General features: G+C 45.9%; 1 protein-coding gene across 1 annotated transcript in view; it reads left to right on the top strand.

Annotated features, from left to right (window-relative positions):
- DHTKD1 (dehydrogenase E1 and transketolase domain containing 1) overlaps positions 1 to 20,667 on the top strand; it is a 60,266-nt gene that overhangs the window by 24,508 nt on the left and 15,091 nt on the right. The window contains exons 8-12 of the mRNA XM_003930616.4: positions 2,966 to 3,278; positions 7,095 to 7,179; positions 7,937 to 8,076; positions 12,813 to 12,963; positions 14,773 to 14,879. Of these exons, the coding sequence (XP_003930665.1) occupies positions 2,966 to 3,278; positions 7,095 to 7,179; positions 7,937 to 8,076; positions 12,813 to 12,963; positions 14,773 to 14,879 (796 nt within the window). The remainder of the gene's footprint in view (positions 1 to 2,965; positions 3,279 to 7,094; positions 7,180 to 7,936; positions 8,077 to 12,812; positions 12,964 to 14,772; positions 14,880 to 20,667) is intronic.

The raw sequence follows: 20,667 nt of genomic DNA, 5'->3' as shown, positions 1-20,667 counted from the left end.
TTCTTGTGCCTCAGCTTCTGGAGTAGCTGGGATTACAGGCATGTATCACCACTCCTGACTAATTTTTATATTTTTAGTAGAGACTAGGTTTTGCCATGTTGGCCAGGCTGGTCTCAAGGTCCTGGTCTCAAGTGATCTGCCCACCTTGGGCTCCCAAAGTGTTGGAATTACAGGTGTGAGCCACCCTTCCCGGCCTCCCATATTCTTCACACATGGTTCCTCACTGAAGAGAGGAAGGGCGATTTTGCAGCTCAGCAGATGGGAAGACGGAAGCAGGGGGAATTAGGCAAACCTCACCCAAATCTACTTATGGCGTTGGCAGGACCAGATATAGAACCTCAGTGATTCATTTGTACAAACCATAGCTGCAGACCTGCCTCGCACCTTGGCAAGAGGTAACTCAGAGGATTTTAATGAATGTTCAGAACTGTGCTGTCCCGGATGGAAGCCCCTAGTCATGAGTGGCTATTGAGTACTACTGGCTAGTCCTGTATAATGTGCTATAAGGATAATATACACTCCATGTTTCAAAGACTAAGCATGTAAAATATAAACCCAAAATAATCATTTTTATATTGATTAGATAGGGAAATGACAATATTATGGGTATATTGACTTAAATAAAATATATTACTGAATGGCCAGGCGCTGTGGCTCATACCTGTAATCCCAGCACTTTGGGAGGCCAAGACAGGTGGATCACTTGAGGTCAGGAGTTCCAGACCAGCATGGCCAACACGGTGAAACCCCGTCTCTACTAAAAATACAGAATTTGTCTGGCGTTGTGGCACATGTATGTAATCCCAGCTACTCAGGAGGCTGAGGCAGGAGAATCACTTGATCCCAGGAGGCAGAGGTTGCAGTGAGCTGAGATCGCACCACTGCACTCCAGCCTGGGCAACAGAGCGAGACTCTAATCAAAAATAAAAAATAAAGAGAAATTAATTCCACCTGCTTCTTTTTGCCTTTTCTAATGTGGCTGCCAGAAAATTTTAAATTACTCGTGGCTTGCATTTTATTTCTGTCCAATGGTGCTTATTCAGTTGGTTAATGTGACCAAGAGGGAATTTGTGACTTTGGACTTCTTTTTCTAGATGCTAGAAAATAGAATAGACTCCCCACCTCTAGTAAGGAGTCTATTCTATTTATTGCCTTATACATGTAAATTAAAACAGAGGCATATACCTGGTGACATTTTATGGGCTTTTCTGATCCTCGGTACCAGAAAGAGGACTGCTCTCAGAAGAACTAATTGTGTTCTGTTTAGCTCTAAATTTAGCAGCTCAATGACTCAATGAACCTCAGGGCCCTATATATTTTATTAATTTTTTTGAGACAGGGTCTTGCTCTGTCTCTCAGGCTGGAGTGCAATGGTATGATCACAGCTCACTGTAGCCTCGACTTCCTGGGCTCAAGCAATCCTCCTGCCTCAGCCTCCTGAGTACCTGGGACTATAGGTGCTTGCCACTGTGCCTGACCAGGTGGGGTCTCAGTGTTACCCAGGCTGATCTCTAACTCTTGTGCTTAAGCCATCTGTGCCTGTCTTGGCCTCCCAATGTTTCGGGATTGCAGGCTTGAGCCACTATACCTGGCCCTACGGCCTTATTTTAAAAAATCTATGCTGCTTTCCTCTCGTTTTTATCAGAATTAAATATAATATATGTAAATGGACTTGATAGTTTGCAGTATTACATGAATGTGGAGAGATGATTGTTGTTGTAACACCCAGGTCCTGGTGATTACAGTTAAAGAGTGATTGAAGAGACCTGAAAGACTGGAACTTTCAGAGACTTGGGCAACTTTGGGTTCCATGCCTTTGTAGATAAAGGGGGTTGCTGACTGGGTAGACAGTGTGGGTCAGTCTTCGACATAATCATCAGAATTTCCCAAATCATAGAAAAAGTCTGTTAATTATTTCTACTTGAATGTAGACAAAAACTTACAAAGATAAATTTGTTTTCTCTTACTTGCCTGGAAAAGAGGTTGTTATGGTGAGTGCCTTCACTTATTAAATTAATTAATTATATTTAACGTTGTTTATTTATTTTGTTTTGTAAACTTACTGAGATGAACGTGATGAACGTGACATAATATAAAATTGGCTCTCTTAATATGAACAACTCAGTGGCATTTATTTACCTTCACTAAGAGGTACAGCTACCACCTCTGTCTAGCTCCAAAACGTCTTTCCTGAATGCTTTTTAATTTTATTTTTATCTATTATTTAATTTAATTAATTTATTTATTAAGATGGAGTTTTGCTTTTGTTGCCCAGACTGGAGTGCAGTGGTGCGATCTCAGCTCACTGCAACCTCTGCCTCCTGGGCTCAAGCAATTTTCATACCTCAGCCTCCTGAGTAGCTGGGATTATAGGCACCTACCACCATGCCCAGCTAATTTTTTGAATTTTTAGTAGAGACAGGGTTTCACCATGTTGGCCAGGCTGGTGCTGAACTCCTGATCTTAGGTGATCCACCTGCCTTAGCCTCCCAAAATGCTGGGATTATAGGCGTGAGCCACTGCACCCGCTGAATGCCTTAAAATTTTTTTTCTTTTTTTGAAACAGAGTTTTGCTTGTGTTGCCCAGGCTGGAGTGCAATGTTGCGATCTCAGCTCAGTGCATCCTTTACCTCCTGGGTTCACAACCTTCACCTCCCTGGTTCTTCTGCCTCAGCCTCCTGAGTAGCTGGGATTACTGGCATGAGCCACAATGCCCAGCTAATTTTGTATTTTTAGTTGAGATGGAGTTTCTCCCATGTTGGTCAGACTGGTCTCAAACGCCCAACCTCAGGTGATCCACCTGCCTCAGCCTCCCAAAGTGCTGGCATTATGGGCGCGAGCCACCATACCCGGCCTGAATGCCTTTTTAGAGCGCTGACACTCCACAGTGTTGGACAGTGACTGTCTCTGTCTTTCTTAGATTGTTACAGGTCAGATTGATTTTTGTTTTTCCTCTTTTGGACAGAGCCCGAAAGAGCATCCCAGACACATATGCAGAGCACCTCATTGCTTGCGGACTCATGACGCAGGAGGAGGTGTCTGAAATAAAATCCTCCTACTATGCAAAGTTGAATGATCACTTAACTAACACGGCCCACTACAGCCCCCCTGCTCTGAACCTGCAGGCCCACTGGCAGGGCCTGGCTCAGCCGGAAGCGCACATCACCACCTGGAGCACAGGTGTGCCCCTCGACCTCCTGCGGTTTGTTGGCATGAAGTCTGTAGAGGTGCCGAGAGAGCTGCAGATGCACAGTCACCTCCTGAAGACACATATTCAGGTCGGCAGCCTCCAAACGGCTGGTTATTGCTTTTCCTTCCTGCTCAGCAAAGGAACTGACATTGGTCTGGGGTTTTTGGTTGGGTGATTGATTTGACAGGTGTTTATTATGTGTCATTAGGTTCTAGGAACCAATCTGAGTGATGTTTTGGTACTGATAGTCAATTACCTTAGATTTTCTCTACTTTTATTTTTCCTCCATGTATTTATTTGTTTATGCATGTTCATACATTACACATACATGGAATACATGCACACTATAAAAAATACAGAGATACTGGCTGGTGTGGTGGCTCACACCTGCAATCTCAGCACTTTGGGAGGCCGAGGTCAGGAGTTCAAGACCATCCCGGCCAACATAGTGAAGCCCTGTCTCTACTTAAAATACAAAAATTAGCTGGGCATGGTGGTGCACACCTGTAGTCCTAGCTACTTGGGAGGCTGAGGCAGGAGAATTGGTGTAACCAGGGAGGTGGAGATTGCAGTGAGCCGAGATCGCACCACTGCACTCCTGCCTAGCAACAGCGCAAAACTCCATCTCAAAAAAAAAAAAAAATAGAGATGCAAGAATGTCTGTTTTAATTTTTCCAGTGAGCAGAAAACACTTTGTTTCAGGTGGCTTAAATAAAAGAAACAAAAATTAACACACATACCCCCAAAGTAGCTTCTTAAACATGCTGAAGTTTTATGTATTGTCTTGTGATCACAATAGGATGACAGACCGTCCTGGGGGGCCTGGGACTTAGTGGTTTTCTGGTATGTGAGACTTTCAGTGCTAAAACATGGAGAGCAAAGAGTTAAAGGTCTTTATCTTTCTTAAGCTTGGATGAAGGAACTTTGTTCTCTGAATTATTTGATTTTATGTTATTTTTGAGATGGAGTCTTTCTCTGTTGCCCAGGCTGGAGTGCAGTGGCATGATCTTAGCTCACTATAACCTGTTTCTCCTGGGTTCAAGTGATTCTCCTGCCTCAGCCTCCTGAGTAGCTGGGATTACAGGTACGTGCCACCACACCCTGCTAATTTTTGTATTTTAGGTAGAGATCAGGTTTTGTTATGTTGACCAGGTTGGTCTTGAACTCCTGACCTCAATTGATTCATCTGCCTTGGCCTCCCAAAGGGCTAGGATACAGATATGAGCCACTGCGCCCAGCCTGAATTATTTTAAAATGCTAACTTTGGCCAGGCACGGTGGCTACTATCTGTAATACCAGTGCTTTGGAAGGCCAAGGTGGAAAGATTGCTTGAGCCCAGAAGTTCAAGACCAGCCTGGGCAACATAGTAATATCTCATTGCTAGAAAAGATTAAAATTGGCCGGGTGTGGTGACTCACACCTGTAATCCTAGCACTTTGGGAGACCAAGACCGGCTGATTGCCTGAGCTTAGGAGTTTGAGACCAGCCTTGGCAATACGGTGAAACGCTGTCTCTACTGAAATACAAAAAATTAGCTAGGCGTAGCAGTGGGTGCCTGTAGTCACAGCTACTCAGGAGGCTAAGAAAGGAAAATCACTTTGTTCTGAAAGCTCTTAAAAGGATAAAAAAGAAAAAAGAAAAAAAGAAAGAAGGAAGAGATTTTTGAATTATTTTAAAAATTAAAAAAAAAAAAAAAAAAAAAAGAAGGAAAATCGCTTGAACCTGGGAGGCAGAAGTTGCAGTGGGCCAAGATCACACTACTGCACTCCAGCCTGGGTGACAGAGTGAGAGTCGTCTCAAAAAAAAAAATTCGCCTGGTGTGGTGGTGCATGCCTGTAGTCCCAGCTACTCAGGAGGCTGAGGTGGGAAGATTGCTTGAGCCCAGGAGGTTGAGCTTGCAATGAGCTGAGATTTTACCATTATACTCCAGCCTGGGTGACAGAGTGAGACCCTGTTTTCTGTTTCAAAAAAAAAAAAAAAAAAATTTAAAAAACAAAACAAAGAAAACCACTGACTTAAGTTTTTATTATAGGTAGAGAGACTATTACAACAAATTATTAATATGTTCTCATCACCCAGCTTAGGGAAAAGGATGTTATAGATACAATTCCCCACATAACCCTCCTTGATCTATCTCCTCCCACCTCTGCAGAGGTAACCACTAACCTAAGTACGTGTTTGTTTTGTCTGTTTTAAAATTGTATGTAGGCTGGGTGCAGTGGCTGATGCCTGTAATCCCAGCAGTCTGGGAGGGCGAGGCGGGCAGATCACTTGAGGTCAGGAGTTCAAGACCAGCCTGGCCAACATGGCAAAGCCTCTTCTCCACTAAAAACTACAAACAATGGCTGGGTGTGGTGGTACAGGCCTGTAATCCCAGCTACTTGGGAGCCTAAGACAGGAGAATCGCTTGAATCGGGGAGGCGGAGGTTGCAATGAGCCGAGATCACGCCACTGCACTCCAGCCTGGGCAACAGACTAAGTCTATGTTTCAGAAAAATAATAAAATAAAACCCACTGTATATAATCGTTCTCCTTCTCTAATGTATCCCTTTCTACTCTGTTTTTATTCAGCTTTACTTTTTTTTTTGAGACGGAGTTTCACTCTTGTTACCCAGGCTGGAGTGCAATGGTGCGATCTCCGCTCACCGCAACCTCCGCCTCCTGGGTTCAGGCAATTCTCCTGCCTCAGCCTCCCGAGTAGCTGGGATTACAGGCATACGCCACCATGCCTAGCTAATTTTTTGTTTGTATTTTTAGTAGAGATGGGGTTTCACCATGTTGATCAGGATGGTCTTGATCTCTTGACCTCGTGATCCACCCGCCTTGGCCTCCCAAAGTGCTGGGATTACAGGCTTGAGCCACCGCGCTCGGCAGCATTATGTTTTTGATGCTTAATTTTGTTGTATTAATTTTTTTGTTTTTGTTTTTGTTTTGAGACAGAGTTTCGCTCTTGTTACCCATGCTGGAGTGCAATGGCGTGATCTTGGCTCACCGCAACCTCTGTCTCCTGGGTTCAAGCAATTCTCCTGCCTCAGCCTCCCGAGTAGCTGGGACTACAGGCGTGCACCACCATGCCCAGCTAATTTTTGTATTTTTAGTAGAGACGGGGTTTCACCATGTTGACCAGGATGGTCTCGATCTCTTGACCTTGTGATCCACCTGTCTCGGCCTCCCAAAGTACTGGGATTACAGGCGTAAGCCACCGCACCCAGCCAATTTTTTTGTTTTTTAAGATGGAGTCTCACTTTATTGCCAGGCTGGAGTGCAGTGGCGTGATCTCAGCTCACTGCAACCTCTGCCTCTCAGGTTCAAACGATTCCCTGCTTCAACTTCCCAAGTAGCTGGATTTATAGAGACATGCTACCAGGCCTAGCTAATTTTCTGTATTTTTAGTAGGATGCAGTTTTACCATGTGGTCCAGGCTGGTCTCAAAATCCTGACCTCGAGGCTGGGCGCGGTGGCTCAAGCCTGTAATCCCAGCACTTTGGGAGGCCGAGGCGGGTGGATCACGAGGTCAAGAGTTCGAGACCATCCTGGTCAACATGGTGAAACCCCATCTCTACTAAAAATACTAAAAAATTAGCTGGGCATGGTGGCGTGTGCCTGTAATCCCAGCTACTTAGGAGGCTGAGGCAGGAGAATTGCCTGAACCCAGGAGGCGGAGGTTGCGGTGAGCCGAGATCACGCCATTGCACTCCAGCCTGGGTAACAAGAGCGACACTCCGTCTCAAAAAAAAAAAAAAAAAATCCTGACCTCAAATGATCCACCAGCCTCAGCCTTCCAAAGTGCTGGGATTATAGGTGTGAGCCCCTGTGCCCAGCCTGCATTAAATTTTTTGGACTCATTGTGAAAAAGGATTTGGACTCTTAGATGTTCCTTTTTTTCCTTCCTCTGAATTTACAGTCCAGAATGGAGAAGGTGATGGATGGAACCAAGCTGGACTGGGCCACCGCGGAAGCTCTTGCCTTGGGTTCTTTACTTGCTCAAGGTAAGAATTTTTCTGTCTAGCTAGTAGAGAGTGCTTTCAATCATGTTTGCTACCTATTACCTTCGCAGTTTGTTTGAGCTATAACTACCTCCCATTGTGTTCATTGACTAGAGAAGTTCTAAAACATGTTAACTTTTCTTTCCTGACAATATTACTTAATCGTAGTGTGATTAATGCTGACCGTCTTCATCATAGTACAGACAGTTATGCCTGGGAACAAAGGGCTAGCGCGGATGTACTGGAAAGATAGTTTTCCCTAAAAATTGCAGGCCACCTCATACATCTCCTTTCTTACACAATCTCATCTTTACTATCGACTTTTGAATATCAGACAGTATATATTAATAACTACTATCTGTTATCCTGAGGAAAATTCTCAGGGTTAAGCCAGTATATAAGAATTTAGTCTGGGCGCTGTGGCTCATGCCTGTAATCTCAGCACTTTGGGAGGCTGAGGCAGGAGGATTACAAGGTCAGGAATTCGAGGCCAGGCTGGCCAGCATGGTGAAACCCCATCTCTAAAACAACAAAAATTAGCCAGGCACGGTGGCACATGCCTGTAATCCCAGCTCTTCAGGCGGCTGAGGCAGGAGAATCACTTGAACCCTGAGGGGCAGAGTTTGCAGTGACCCAAGATCGTGCCACTGCACTCCAGCTTGGTGACAGAGCAAGACTATGTCTCAAAAACAGTGTCACCATGCCTTATGATTAGGTTATTTATGGGAATTTGATTTTTTTTTTTTCTTGCTTGCTTAAGGTTTTAACGTTCGTCTAAGTGGCCAAGATGTTGGCCGTGGAACTTTCAGTCAAAGGCATGCAATGGTGGTTTGCCAGGAGACCGATGACACCTACATCCCCCTGAACCACATGGACCCAAATCAAAGGGGGTTTCTAGAGGTGAGATGTCTCTATAGCTGTTGTAAAATCCGGGTGCTGACGATTACTGTTCGAGGCTTCTTAGAACAAGTAGGAACAAGTGCTGGCAGCTTTGGGTTCAGTACTTTTAGAAGTAAAGGTGCTGAATGGGTGGCTGAGGCAGGTCTGTGAATTTGGGATGGAAGTAACCCACTGGAGAATAGGCTGGAGCTCTCGTAGGCTGGTGACTTATCTGTAATCATGTAAATGTCAAATGGATGTGCATTTTGTCAACTCCAAGTTGACATTGTCATCCGCATATTGCTGTAATTCATTAAAGTCAGTCAAAGATGTAGATAAGTCGATATTCCTTGCCTACCTAAGGAAAGCAAAATCACACATCCTCAAGGTTACCTGTTCCCTAAGGTGTGATAGGCTTGATGAGTGTACATAACTGTGTATTTCTTTCTTTCTCTTTTTTTTTTTTTGAGACAGAGTCTCGCTCTGTTGCCCAGGCTGGAGTGCAGTGGTGCCATCTTGGCCCTCTGCAACCTCCACCCCTCAGGCTCGAGGCATCCTTATGCCTCAGCCTCCCAAGTAGCTGGGATCGTGAGCACAAGGTGCCATGCCTGGGTAATTTTTAGTAGAGATGGGGTTTCACTGTGTTGCCCGGGCTCGTCTTGAATTCCTGGCCTCAAGCAGTCCACTTGCCTCAGCCTCCCAAAGCGCTAGAAGTGTGAGCTGCTGCACCCAGCCAGATACAACCATGTATTTCTGTGTGGTAGCCTCTGTGCCCTTAGTACCGTAAGGGCAGTAGTGAAGTTTCTTCATTTATTTCTCTTCAACAATTATTCAAGTGCCTAGCACATAATGTTTATGAAAATAACTTAGTCCTTAAGACAAGTTGAGCGGCATGTCATCTTCTTTCCCACTCTAGCCATTAGTTTGAAAACACCATCTTGAGTTACTGACACCGTATAAAAAATTCACTTGGTGGCTGGGTGCGGTGGCTCACGCCTATAATCCCAGCTCTTTGGGAGGCCGAGGTGGGGGGATCATGAGGTCAAGAGATCGAGACCATCTTGGTCAACATGGTGAAACCCTGTTTCTACTATGCAAAAATTAGCCAGGCATGATGGTATGTGCCTGTAATCCCAGCTACTAGGGACGTTGAGGCAGGAGAATCGCTTGAACCTGAGAGGTGGAGGTTGCTGCGAGCCAAGATTGAGCCACACACTCCAGCCTGGGCAACAGAGTGAGACTCCATCTCAGTAACAACAACAAAAAATTTACTTGGTAAAAGCCACATTTTAGGCAGATCACTTATGGGATATGGAGCTCATCTTTTCTTTAAGTTAGTCCAAAATCTACCCTTAGATCAAGTCAGATTGGCGAACTAGATACTGAAATGTTTAGTATTCCCCTACCTCAGATGAGGCTTTCATTGAATTGTGATTTGATACTTATTATCAGTTTTGAATTTTGCTATTTAGAAGGTCCCAATTAAATGCCTTGTATCTGTTTTGTGGATACTCTTGAAGATTTAATTTATTATTTAGGCCAGGTGCGGTGGCTGATGCCTGTAATCCCAGCATTTTTAGAGGCTGAGGCAGGTAGATCATTTGAGGCCAGGGGTTCAACACCAGCCTGTCCAACATGGTAACATGCTGTCTCTATTTTTTTTTTTTTTTGAGACGGAGTTTCGCTCTTGTTACCCAGGCTGGAGTGCAATGGCGCGATCTCGGCTCACCGCAACCTCCGCCTCCCGGGTTCAGGCAATTCTCCTTCCTCAGCCTCCTGAGTAGCTGGGATTACAGGCACGTGCCACCATGCCCAGCTAATTTTTTTGTATTTTTTTTACTAGAGACGGGGTTTTACCATGTTGACCAGGATGGTCTCGATCTCTCGACCTCGTGATCCACCTGCCTCGGCCTCCCAAAGTGCTGGGATTACAGGCTTGAGCCACCGCGCCCGGCCTGCTGTCTCTATTAAAAATACAAAAATTAGTCGGACATGGTGGCGCACGCCTGTAATCCCAGCTACCTGGGAGGCTGAACCTAGAAGGTGGAAGTAGTTAGCCAAGATTGTGCTGCTGCACTCCAGCCTGGGCGACAAAGGGAGACTCTGTCTCAAATAATAATAATAATAATATATTTTCTAATACCATGTCCTGTATGTGAAGACCCCAGGAGAAACTCCTGCTTGATCTTGGTAGTGAGAATAGCTGTATTTTCCTGAGCAGTGATCTACCTTCATTGTTTGTATTGAATTCTGTAACTGACCAGCGTTCCCTTATCAATAATGGCTTGTAGGAAGGGACAGAGGCCATGCTTTCTGCATCATAAGTGAATAGGTCCTTAAGGTATGTTTTTCCCTCAACTCTATTGTACATCTCAATCTGTGTGTGTGTGTGTGTGTGTGCGTGTGTGTGTGTGTGTGAGAAAGAGAGAGAGAGAGAGACAGGGTCTCCTCCTCTGTTGCCCTGGCTAGAGTCCCATGATGCAATTATAGCTCACTGTAGCCTCCAGCTCTTAGGCCCAAGCAATCCTCCCACCTTAGCCTCTCAAATAGCTGGGACTAAAGGCAAACACCAGCAAGCCTGGCTAATTTTAAATATTTTGTAGATAGGGGTCTCGCTGTGATGCCTAGGCTGGTCTCAAATTCCTGACCTCAAGCAATCGTCCTGCCTCAGCCTCCCAAAGTGCTGGGATTACAGGTATAAGCCACCATGCCCAGCCTAGAGAGTTGTTTTTTTTTTTTTTTAAATAAAAGCTTTGCTGAGCTATAACTCGTAAAATTCAGCCTCTCAGTGAGTACACTTGAGCAGTTTGTAGTCTATTCACAGAGTTGTGTAATCATCACCACTATCTAATTTTAGAACATTTTCATTATCCCAGAAAGAAAGCTCATTCCCATTAGCGATCACTGCCCACTCCTTCCTCCCTCCAGCCCCTGGAAACCACTCATTGACTTTTTGTTTCTATTGATCTGCCTATTTTAGATGTTTCATGTAAACAGAATGGTATAACATGTGACCTTTTGTGACTGGCTTCTCTGACTTGGCATAATGTTTTTTCAAGGTCCATCCATGTATGTAGCATGTATTAGTACATCTTTTTTTTTTTTTTTTTTTTTTTTTTTTTTTAACGGAGTTTCGCTCTTGTTACCCAGGCTAGAGTGCAATGGCGTGATCTCGGCTCACCTCAACCTCCGCCTCCTGGGTTCAGGCAATTCTCCTGCCTCAGCCTCCTGAGTAGCTGGGATTACAGGCACGCGCCACCATGCCCAGCTAATTTTTTGTATTTTTAGTAGAGATGGGATTTCACCGTGTTGACCAGGATGGTCTCGATCTCTTGACCTCGTGATCCACCCGCCTCAGCCTCCCAAAGTGCTGGGATTACAGGCTTGAGCCACTGCGCCCGGCCCTTTTTTTTTTTTTTTTTTTTAGAGACCACGTCTCACTCTGTCGCCCAGGCTGGAGTGTGGTGGCGCAATCTCGGCTCACTGCAACCTCCACTTCCCAGGTTCAAGCAGTCCTCCCACCTCAGCCTCCCACGTAGCTGGGACTACAGGCCTGCACCACACACCTAGCTAATCTTTGTCTTTTTTGTAGAGATGGGGTTTCACCATGTTGGCCAGGCTGGTCTCAAACTCCTGACCTCAGGTGATCTGACCGCCTCAGCCTCCCAAAGTGCTGGGATTATGTATTGCATTTAACTGTCATGTCTTTTTAATCTTCTCAGAGATATAATTTTGTATTCTGCTTTTTAAAATCTTAACATATCCTTTGGATTTACCCTGCCAATACAATGTTAGAATACTGATTTTAACCAAAGGTAGGGCTTTGTTTTTTAACTTTCCTCACTTTGCTTTATGACAATTTTTTTTCCCCGTGGGTTTTACTCTGTCACACAGGCTGGAGTGCAGTAGTGCGATTACAGCTCACTGCAGCTTCAACCTCCTGGACTCAAGTGATCCTCCTACCTCAGTCTCCCAAGTAATTGGGACTACAGGCATGTGCCACCACACCCAGCTAATTTTTGACTGCTTTTTTAGAGAAACACAGAATCGCCGGAATTACCACTGGGTCTTGCCATGTTGCACAGGTTGGTCTCAAACTCCTGTACTCAGGTGATTCTCCCATCTTGGCCTCCCAAATTGTTGGAAGGCCACCATGCCCGGCCACAGGGTTTTGAAAAGCTTGTAGGACACAGTTGTACACTCAGCTCCAAAGGAGGGTTAGCTGAGAAGTATATGTGCTTATCCTTGAAGAAACTCTGCAATACTCATATTCCAGCCTCTTTTCCTCTCTCTGTCCCAAGTTTTCGCGTCTGCATCACTGACACACAGCAGCAGATCTCTTCTCAAAAGAATCTGGTGATGAGGCCAGGCACAGTGGCTCACACCTGCAACCCCAGTACTTTGGGAGGCCAAGGCTGGTGGATCACCTGAGGCCAGGAGTTCGAGACCCGCCTGGTCAACATGGAGAAACCCTGTCTCTATTAAAAATATAAAAATTAGCCGGGCATGGTGGTGGGAGGCTGTAATCCCAGCTACTCGGGAGGAGGTGGAGGTTGTGGTAAGCTGAGATCGAGCCACTGAACTGCAGCCTGAGCAATAAGAGTGAAACTCTATCCCAAAACACAAAAACAAAGAATGTGGTGATGAGTGAGATCAAGCTCCCTCTCTGCACCACCTCCCTTTGATAAGTTCCCAGGAGCGCAGTGCTCTGCTGTTGCCCTCACATGCCATCGTTTCCTTCTCTTCCCTGGGATTAGGTCAGCAACAGCCCCCTGTCAGAAGAGGCCGTCCTAGGATTCGAATATGGGATGAGCATTGAGAGTCCACAGTTACTGCCCCTGTGGGAGGCACAGTTCGGCGATTTCTTCAATGGTGCCCAGATCATCTTTGACACATTCATCTCCGGAGGTTGGTGTCTGCATATAGGGTGGGTACAGGTGGGGGTCCCCTCATGGCCCCAGCCTTATGGGGACAAATGAATAAAAAGGGGCCACTGTTGCCTGTGAGACTCCTGTGTGCCTCAGCACCTCCAGGGAGTTAGAGTCACCTTGTTAGGATGGGAGCGTGGCCACTGGCAGGTTAATGTGTTGCTGGGATAAACACCCAAGCTCTCTGTCAGCAGGAGCATTGGTGCCACTCAGTGCCTGTGCCCAGGAGTCAGTAGGGTCTTAAACATGATTTTTTTTTTTTTTTTTTTGAGACAAGAGTTTCACTCTTGTTACCCAGGCTGGAGTGCAATGGCGCGATCTCGGCTCACCGCAACCTCCGCCTCCTGGGTTCAGGCAATTCTCCTGCCTCAGCCTCCTGAGTAGCTGGGATTACAGGCACGTGCCACCATGCCCAGCTAATTTTTTGTATTTTTAGTAGGGACGGGGTTTCACCATGTTGGCCTGGATGGTCTTGATCTCCTGACCTCGTGATCCACCCACCTCGGCCTCCCAAAGTGCTGGGATTACAGGCGTGAGCCACCGTGCCCGGCCCAGTAGGGTCTTAAAAACCCACTCCAGTGTCTGAAAGCTTCCAAAGCAGTACCTGCTCACTGTAAAAATCCGAAGTAATTGAAGTAAGTGTCCAAGTCTTTCCTCTGACCCTGAATCCCATTTTCCGGGGTGCCCACTCTCAGGTTTTGAATACCTGCCTGACATCTTTCCTGTAGTTATGCTTCTCTAACATTTTCATTGGGAGGGAGAGAAGTCCCTGAGGAGCCTGGACTTAGGACTTGTCCAGAGACTATTTGTCATGGCCACTGCCTTCTGTTTGAGACAGTGGCCTGTGTTGTCAGCTGGGCTGTGAGAAAAGTGGGAGCTTTAGATTTTTTTTTTTTTTTGGAGATGGAGTCTCACTCTGTCCCCCAGGCTGGAGTGCAGTGGTGTGCTCTCTGCTCACTGCAACCTCTGCCTCCCAGGTTCAAGTGATTCTCTTGCCTCAGCCTCCTGAGTAGCTGGGATTACAGGCGTGCACCACCACACCTGACTGATTTTTTGTGTTTTTAGTAGAGACGGGGTTTCACCATGTTGGCCAGGCCAGTCTTGAACTCCTGACTCGTGATCCCCTACCTCAGATTCCCAAAGTGCTCTCAAAGAGCCATTGCACCTGGCCGGGAGCTGCCCGTTCTTTCAAGAATGGTGCCTGCAGTGATGACAGAGTGGCACGTGCTGTCCAGGAAGCCAGGAATGTTCCCCTTTGAGATTGTCCTCCACTTGTAAAAGCCCAGGGCCTACACTGTTATAGGTTACGGTTTGTTTGTTTGTTTGTTTTGAGACAGAGTCTCACTCTGTCACCCAGGCTTGCATGATCTCAGCTCACTGCAACCTCTACCTCCTGGGGTCAAATGATTCTCCCACCTCAGCCTCCTGAGTAGCTGGAACTACAGGTGTGCCACCACACCCGGCTTATTTTTGTATTTTTAGTAGAGAGGAGGTTTCACCATGTTGGCCAGCCTGGTCTTGAACTCCTGACCTCAAATGATCCGTCCACCTCAGCCCCTCAAAGTGCTGGAATTACAGGCATGAGCCACTACACCCAGCCCCTGATAGGTTTTCATTCAACAAAATGGACATTTCCCTGAGTATAGCATAACAGTTTTAGAAAGTCCATGTAATAAAAGCGGTTTTTGGGGGTCAGGCAGAAAACGAACATTGGTTTTCCTGGCCAAGTCACATCAGGCCACTGTGTCCTGCTTTGAGAGCTCTTACATCCCACATGGTGCTTTTCCAGGAGAGGCCAAGTGGCTCCTACAAAGTGGCATTGTCATCCTTCTTCCGCACGGCTACGACGGGGCAGGGCCAGATCATTCATCCTGTCGGATAGAGCGTTTCCTGCAGGTAAGGGGAGTATCTTCTGGAGTCAAATAATTGTTTTCCTGATCAGGCTCGGTGGCTCCCCTCTGTAATCCCAGCACTTTGGGAGGCCGAGGTGGGCCGATCACCTAACGTCAGGAGTTTGAGACCAGCCTGACCAACAAGGAGAAAACCCATCTCTACTAATAATACGAAAAAATTAATTGGACATGGTGGTGCATGCCTGTAATCCCAGCTCCTTAGGAGGCTGAGGCAGGAGAATCACTTGAACCCAGGAGGCGGAGGTTTCAGTGAGCCGAGATCACACCATTGCACTCCAGCTTGGTCAACAAAAGCGAAATTCTGTCTCAAAAAAAATAAAAATGTAACTAAAAATAAAGAATCATTTTCCTGCTTCATAGTGCTTTCCTACCTCCTGCAGAGAGCTTAACGCCCACCTAACCGTACAGTATCTTAGTATTTGAGCGAAACAGATTTGATGGAATGTCAATATTCTTTGGAAACATAATGCCTCAGAAACAACAATATCAGAGTTTTATGGCAATTAAAGTGGTTCTCTTGTCCAGGATCAGCAGTTCTTATACCAGGCTGGTCATCAGAATCCCCTAAAGAGCTTTTTTTTTTTTTTTTTTTTCTGAGATGGGGTCTTGCTCTGTTGCCCAGGCTGGCATGCAGTGGTGTGAGCTTGGCTCACTGCAACCTCTGCCTCTTGGGTTCAAGAGATTATCCTGCCTCAGCCTCCAAAGTAGCTGGGACCACAGGCATATGCCACCATGCCCGTCTAATGTTTGTATGTTTAGTAGAGATTGATGTTCTTCCATGTTGGCCAGGCTGGTCTGAAACTCCCAGCCTCAAGTGATCTGCCTGCCTCAGTCTTCCAAAGTGCTAAAATTACAGGCATGAGCCACCACCCCTGACTGGTTATGAAAATATTGTAAATATCCTCCCAGACATAGCCATTGTCCTTATATGCAGAAAAATTGAAAAGAATTTACTGTCAATACTCATATGCCCACTCCCTAGAATTCACCATTAATTTTTATTATACTTGTGTTGTCACATATCTATTCTTCTGTCATTCTGGTATTCATCAATCAATCTCATTTTTTGATTCATTTCAAAATAAATGGAGAGGCTCACACCTGTAATCCCAGCACTTTGGGAGGCCAAGGCAAGTAGGTCATTTGAGGTTAGGAGTTCAAGACCAGCCTGGCCAACACGGTGAAACCCCATCTCTACTAAAAATACAAAAATTAGCCAGGTGTGGTGGCTTATGCCTGTAATCCAGCTACATGGGAGGCTGAGGCAGGAGAATCGCTTGAACCCGGGAGGCAGAGGTTGCAGTGAGCCAAGATCGTGCCCCTGCACTCCAGCCTGGACAACAGAGCAAGACTCCGTCTGAAATAAATAAACAAGTGGAGATATCAGTACATGTCACATCAAGTACTGCAAGATTCTGTCTCAAATAAATAAATAAGTAGAGAGATCAATACATGTCACCCCAAGTACTTCATATCGCTAATGCTTTTGGCATATGTGCAGCTAAAATGTATAGTTGATAGCTGAATAGATAGGTAGATAGAACAGCAGAACTATATTACTAATGACATGGAGAATTGTATTCAAAAAGAGATTAAAGTAGTAGTAGATAAACTAAAGAATGACATTTGAAATATAAAATACTAATATTTGAAGAAATAGAGGAAATGAGTAGGTAGTGGATGCAATTTTGGAGTCACCAGCCACTAGATGACATTGGCAATCGTGAGTCTGGATGAAGTCATCAAAGCAGTGTGCACAGTGGAGGAGAGAAGGCGCCTGAGCTCTAAGCCCTGGGATAATCCAACCTCAGAGGATGCAGAAGGAAGAATAAATGAGGTGAAGAAGGAGCCACCAGTGAGGTGGGAGGAAGGTCTTAGAAATCAAGTGAAGGAAACATATCAAGGAAGAGGGAGTGTCAATGCCAATTAAGATGAGGAGTGAAGTAATCCCATCGCTTTGAGAGGCCGAGGTGGGAGGATTGCTTGAGCCTGGGAGTTCAAGACCAGCCTGGGCAACATAGTGAGACCCTGTCTCTACTAAAAGCACATAAATAGATAGATGAGGCGTAAGAATGAACCACTGGATTTAGAAATCAAGAGTCCATTTGATGGTTGATGACTGTGGTTTTCATGGAGTGGGAGGGACAAAAGTCTGTCTGGGACATATTTAGGAGTATCTAGGCCTGGTGTGGTGGCTCATGCCTGTAATCCCAGCACTTTGGGAAGCCGAGGCTGGGAGGTCAGGAGTTCGAGACCAGCCTGGCCAACATGGTGAAACCCCATCTCTACTAAAAATACAAAACATTCGCTGGGCGTGGTGGTGAGTGCCTGTAATCCCAGCTACTTGGGAGGATGAGGCAGGAGAATTGCTTGAACCTGGGAGGTAGAGGTTGCAGTGAGCTGAGATTGCGCTATTTCACTCCAGCCTGGGCAACAGAGAAAAAGAAGTCTCTAGAGCAACTTGTCCAATCTGTGGCCCATGGGCCACCTGTGGCTCAGAACAGCTTTGAATGTGGCCCAGTATAAATTTGCAAACTTTCTTAAAACATTATTTGTGATTTTTTTTTTTTTTTTTTAAAGAGATGGGGTTTCTCCATGTTGGCTAGGCTGGTCTCGAACTCCTGACCTCAGGTGATCTGCCCACCTTGACCTCCCAACGTGCTGGGATTACCAGCGTGAGCCACCGCTCAAGGCCCGCAATTTTTTTTTAAACCTTATTAGCCATTGTGAGTGTTAGTGTATTTTATGTGTGGCCCAAGACAATTCTTCCACTGTGGCTCAGGGAAGCCAAAAGTTTGGACACCCCTGATTCCTAATTCTAGAGAAAAGGAAGTGTATTTATTTAAAAAATTTTAGGGCCGGGCACGGTGGCTGAAGCCTGTAATCCCAGCACTTTGGGAGGCCGAGGCGGGTGGATCACGAGGTTGAGAGATCGAGACCATCCTGGTCAACATGGTGAAACCCCGTCTCTACTAAAAATACAAAAAATTAGCTGGGCATGGTGGCACGTGCCTGTAATCCCAGCTACTCAGGAGGCTGAGGCAGGAGAATTGCCTGAACCCAGGAGGCGGAGGTTGCAGTGAGCCGAGATTGCGCCATTGCACTCCAGCCTGGGTAATGAGCGAAACTCCGTCTCAAAAAAAAAAAAAAAAAATTTTAATTCACAAATGAAAAATTATATATATTAATGGTATAAAATGTGTTGATACAGGAATATCTTGTGAAGTGATTGGATTAAGCTAATTAACAGACCTGTCACCTTACATACTCTCCATTTTTTGTGATGAGAACATTTAAAATCTATTCTCTTAGCAATTTTCCGGTATTTAATACATTAACTACAGTCACCATCCTGTTGGTAGATTTCTGGAACTTATTCAAAGGAGGAAAGTAAGCAGAGCATGGTGGCTTACACCTGTAATTCCAGCACGTTGGGAGGCTGAGACAGGTAGATCCCTTCCTCAGGAGTTTGAGACTAGCCTGGGCAATATGGTGAGACCCCTTCTCTGCTAAAAATAAAAATTTAAAAATTAGCTGGGTGTGGTGGTGCACACTTGTAATCCCAGCTACTTGGGAGGCTGCGTTGGGAGGATCACCTGAGCCTGGGAGGTGGAGGTTGCAGTCAGCTGGGATTGCACCACTGCATTCCAGCCTGGGCAAGAGAGCCAAAGCCTGCCTCAGAAAAAAAAAAAAAAAGGGAGGAAAGTCAACTTAACTCTTTTGAGGAGTATTTCTGTAAATAGAACAAGAAAATGGAAAATGGGACAGTATTTGGTGGAGAAATTTGTTTCAAGAGTTTGTGTGTGTGTGTGTGTGTGTGTGTGTGTGTGTGTGTGTGTTGAGATGGTATCTTGCTCTGTCACCCAGGCTGGAGTGCAATGGCACAATCTTAGCTCTCTGAACCTCTGCCTCCCAGGTTCAAGCAGTTCTCTTGCCTCAGCCTCCTGATTAGCTGGGATTACAGGTGCATGCCATGATGCCCTGTTTTGATACTATTTTTAGTAGAGACAGGGTTTCACCATGTTGGTCAGGCTGGTCTTGAACCCCTGACCTCAAGTGATCCTCCTGCCTTGGCCTCCCAAAGTGCTGAGATTACAGGTGTGAGCCACAGCGCCTGGCCTTTGTTTTGTGTTAAAGATAGGAAATAAGGCCTGTCTGTTTGGTGATAGGCATGATCCGGCAGCGAAGAAGAGAATGGTGATACAGGCATGAGGATAGAATAACTGAGTGATTTCCTCGCATGGGTAAGATGGGACGGGCTCTAGTACATGATGGATTAATTAACTATAGACAGGAGCATGGTTGGTGGCAATGGATGGAAGGCAGAGAAGATGGGTGCAGGTGACAGTGTGTGAGGACATGCTCTTAGTCATTAGTTGAGACTGGTGATGGAGGAGGAGGTCCTGAGTTTAAAGGTGTGAATTAGTCACCTGGGAAAAAAGGAGAATGAGTGAATTAGGGAAACAGAGTTTAAGAGCCTAAGAGTGTTAGGCCGGGCACGGTGGCTCAAGCCTATAATCCCAGCACTTTGGGAGGCTGAGGCGGGTAGATCACGAGGTCAAGAGATCGAGACCATCCTGGTCAACATGGTGAAACCCCGTCTCTACTAAAAATACAAAAAATTAGCTGGGCATGGTGGCGCGTGCCTGTAATCCCAGCTACTCAGGAGGCTGAGGCAGGAGAATCGCCTGAACCCAGGAGGCGGAGGTTGCGGTGAGCCGAGATCGTGCCATTGCACTCCAGCCTGGGTAACAAGAGCGAAACTCCCTTTCAAAAAAAAGAGTCTAAGAGTGTTAAGGGTCCACTTGAGATTCTTGGTCAGGATTTTAAAGTGAGACCATTGGTGTGATTCTATGTTGCCTCCAGCTACATTCCCAGCAGACGTGGAACAGGGAGAAAGTGGGGATTAAGCAGGTTTATGGGTTGGAGTGAAGGTTCAGGAGAATCAGGGAGTATACAAAGGGAAAATACGCTGGTGCAGTGGCTCATGACTAATCCCAGCACTTTGGGATGCCAAGGCAGATCACTAAGTCAAGAGTTCCAGACCAGCCTGGCCAAGATGGTGAAACCCTGTTTCTACGAACAATACAAAAAATTAGCCGGGCATGATGGTGGGTGCCTGTAATCTCAGCCACTTGGGAGGCTGAAGCAGAGAATTGCTTTAACCCAGGAAGTGGATGTTGCAGTAAGCTGAGATCACGCCACTGCACTCAAGCCTGGGCAACAGAGCAAGACTCCATCTCAAAAAAATAAAAAAGGAAGATTATCATGATTGAGGCCAGGCACAGTTGCTCATGCCTATAATCCCAGCACTTTGGGAGGCTGAGGCAGTAGGATAGCTTGAACCCAGGAGTTTGAGACCAGCCTGGGCACCAAAACGAGACCCTATCTCTACAAAAATTTAAAAATTAGTCAGGTGTGGTAGCAGGCACCTATAGTCCTAGCTACTCAGGAGGCTTGGGTGGGAGGATTGCTTTGAGTCCATGGTTTGAGGTTGCAGTGTGCTATGATTGCACCACTGCACTCCAGCCTGGGCGAGAGAGTGAGACTTCACAACACAACAAAAAGAATTCTCCAGATTTTGTCAACTCTCTTTCTTTCTTTCCATTGCCTTTGGGGTAGGGTTAGGAGTTATGCCTTGGCTTTCTGTCCCACCAGGATCTTCTGAGCTTTAACTTCCTTGCCCTCAATTTTTCAACCTTTTCTATTAGCTGCTTTTTATTTTGTTTTTGTCTTACACACACACACACACACACACACACACACACACA

This window comes from Saimiri boliviensis, chromosome 8 (genome assembly GCF_048565385.1).
Source record: "Saimiri boliviensis isolate mSaiBol1 chromosome 8, mSaiBol1.pri, whole genome shotgun sequence".
NCBI lineage: Eukaryota > Metazoa > Chordata > Mammalia > Primates > Cebidae > Saimiri > Saimiri boliviensis.
Note: the sequence above shows the minus strand (reverse complement) of the source record. Positions and strands in the feature narration are given on the sequence as shown.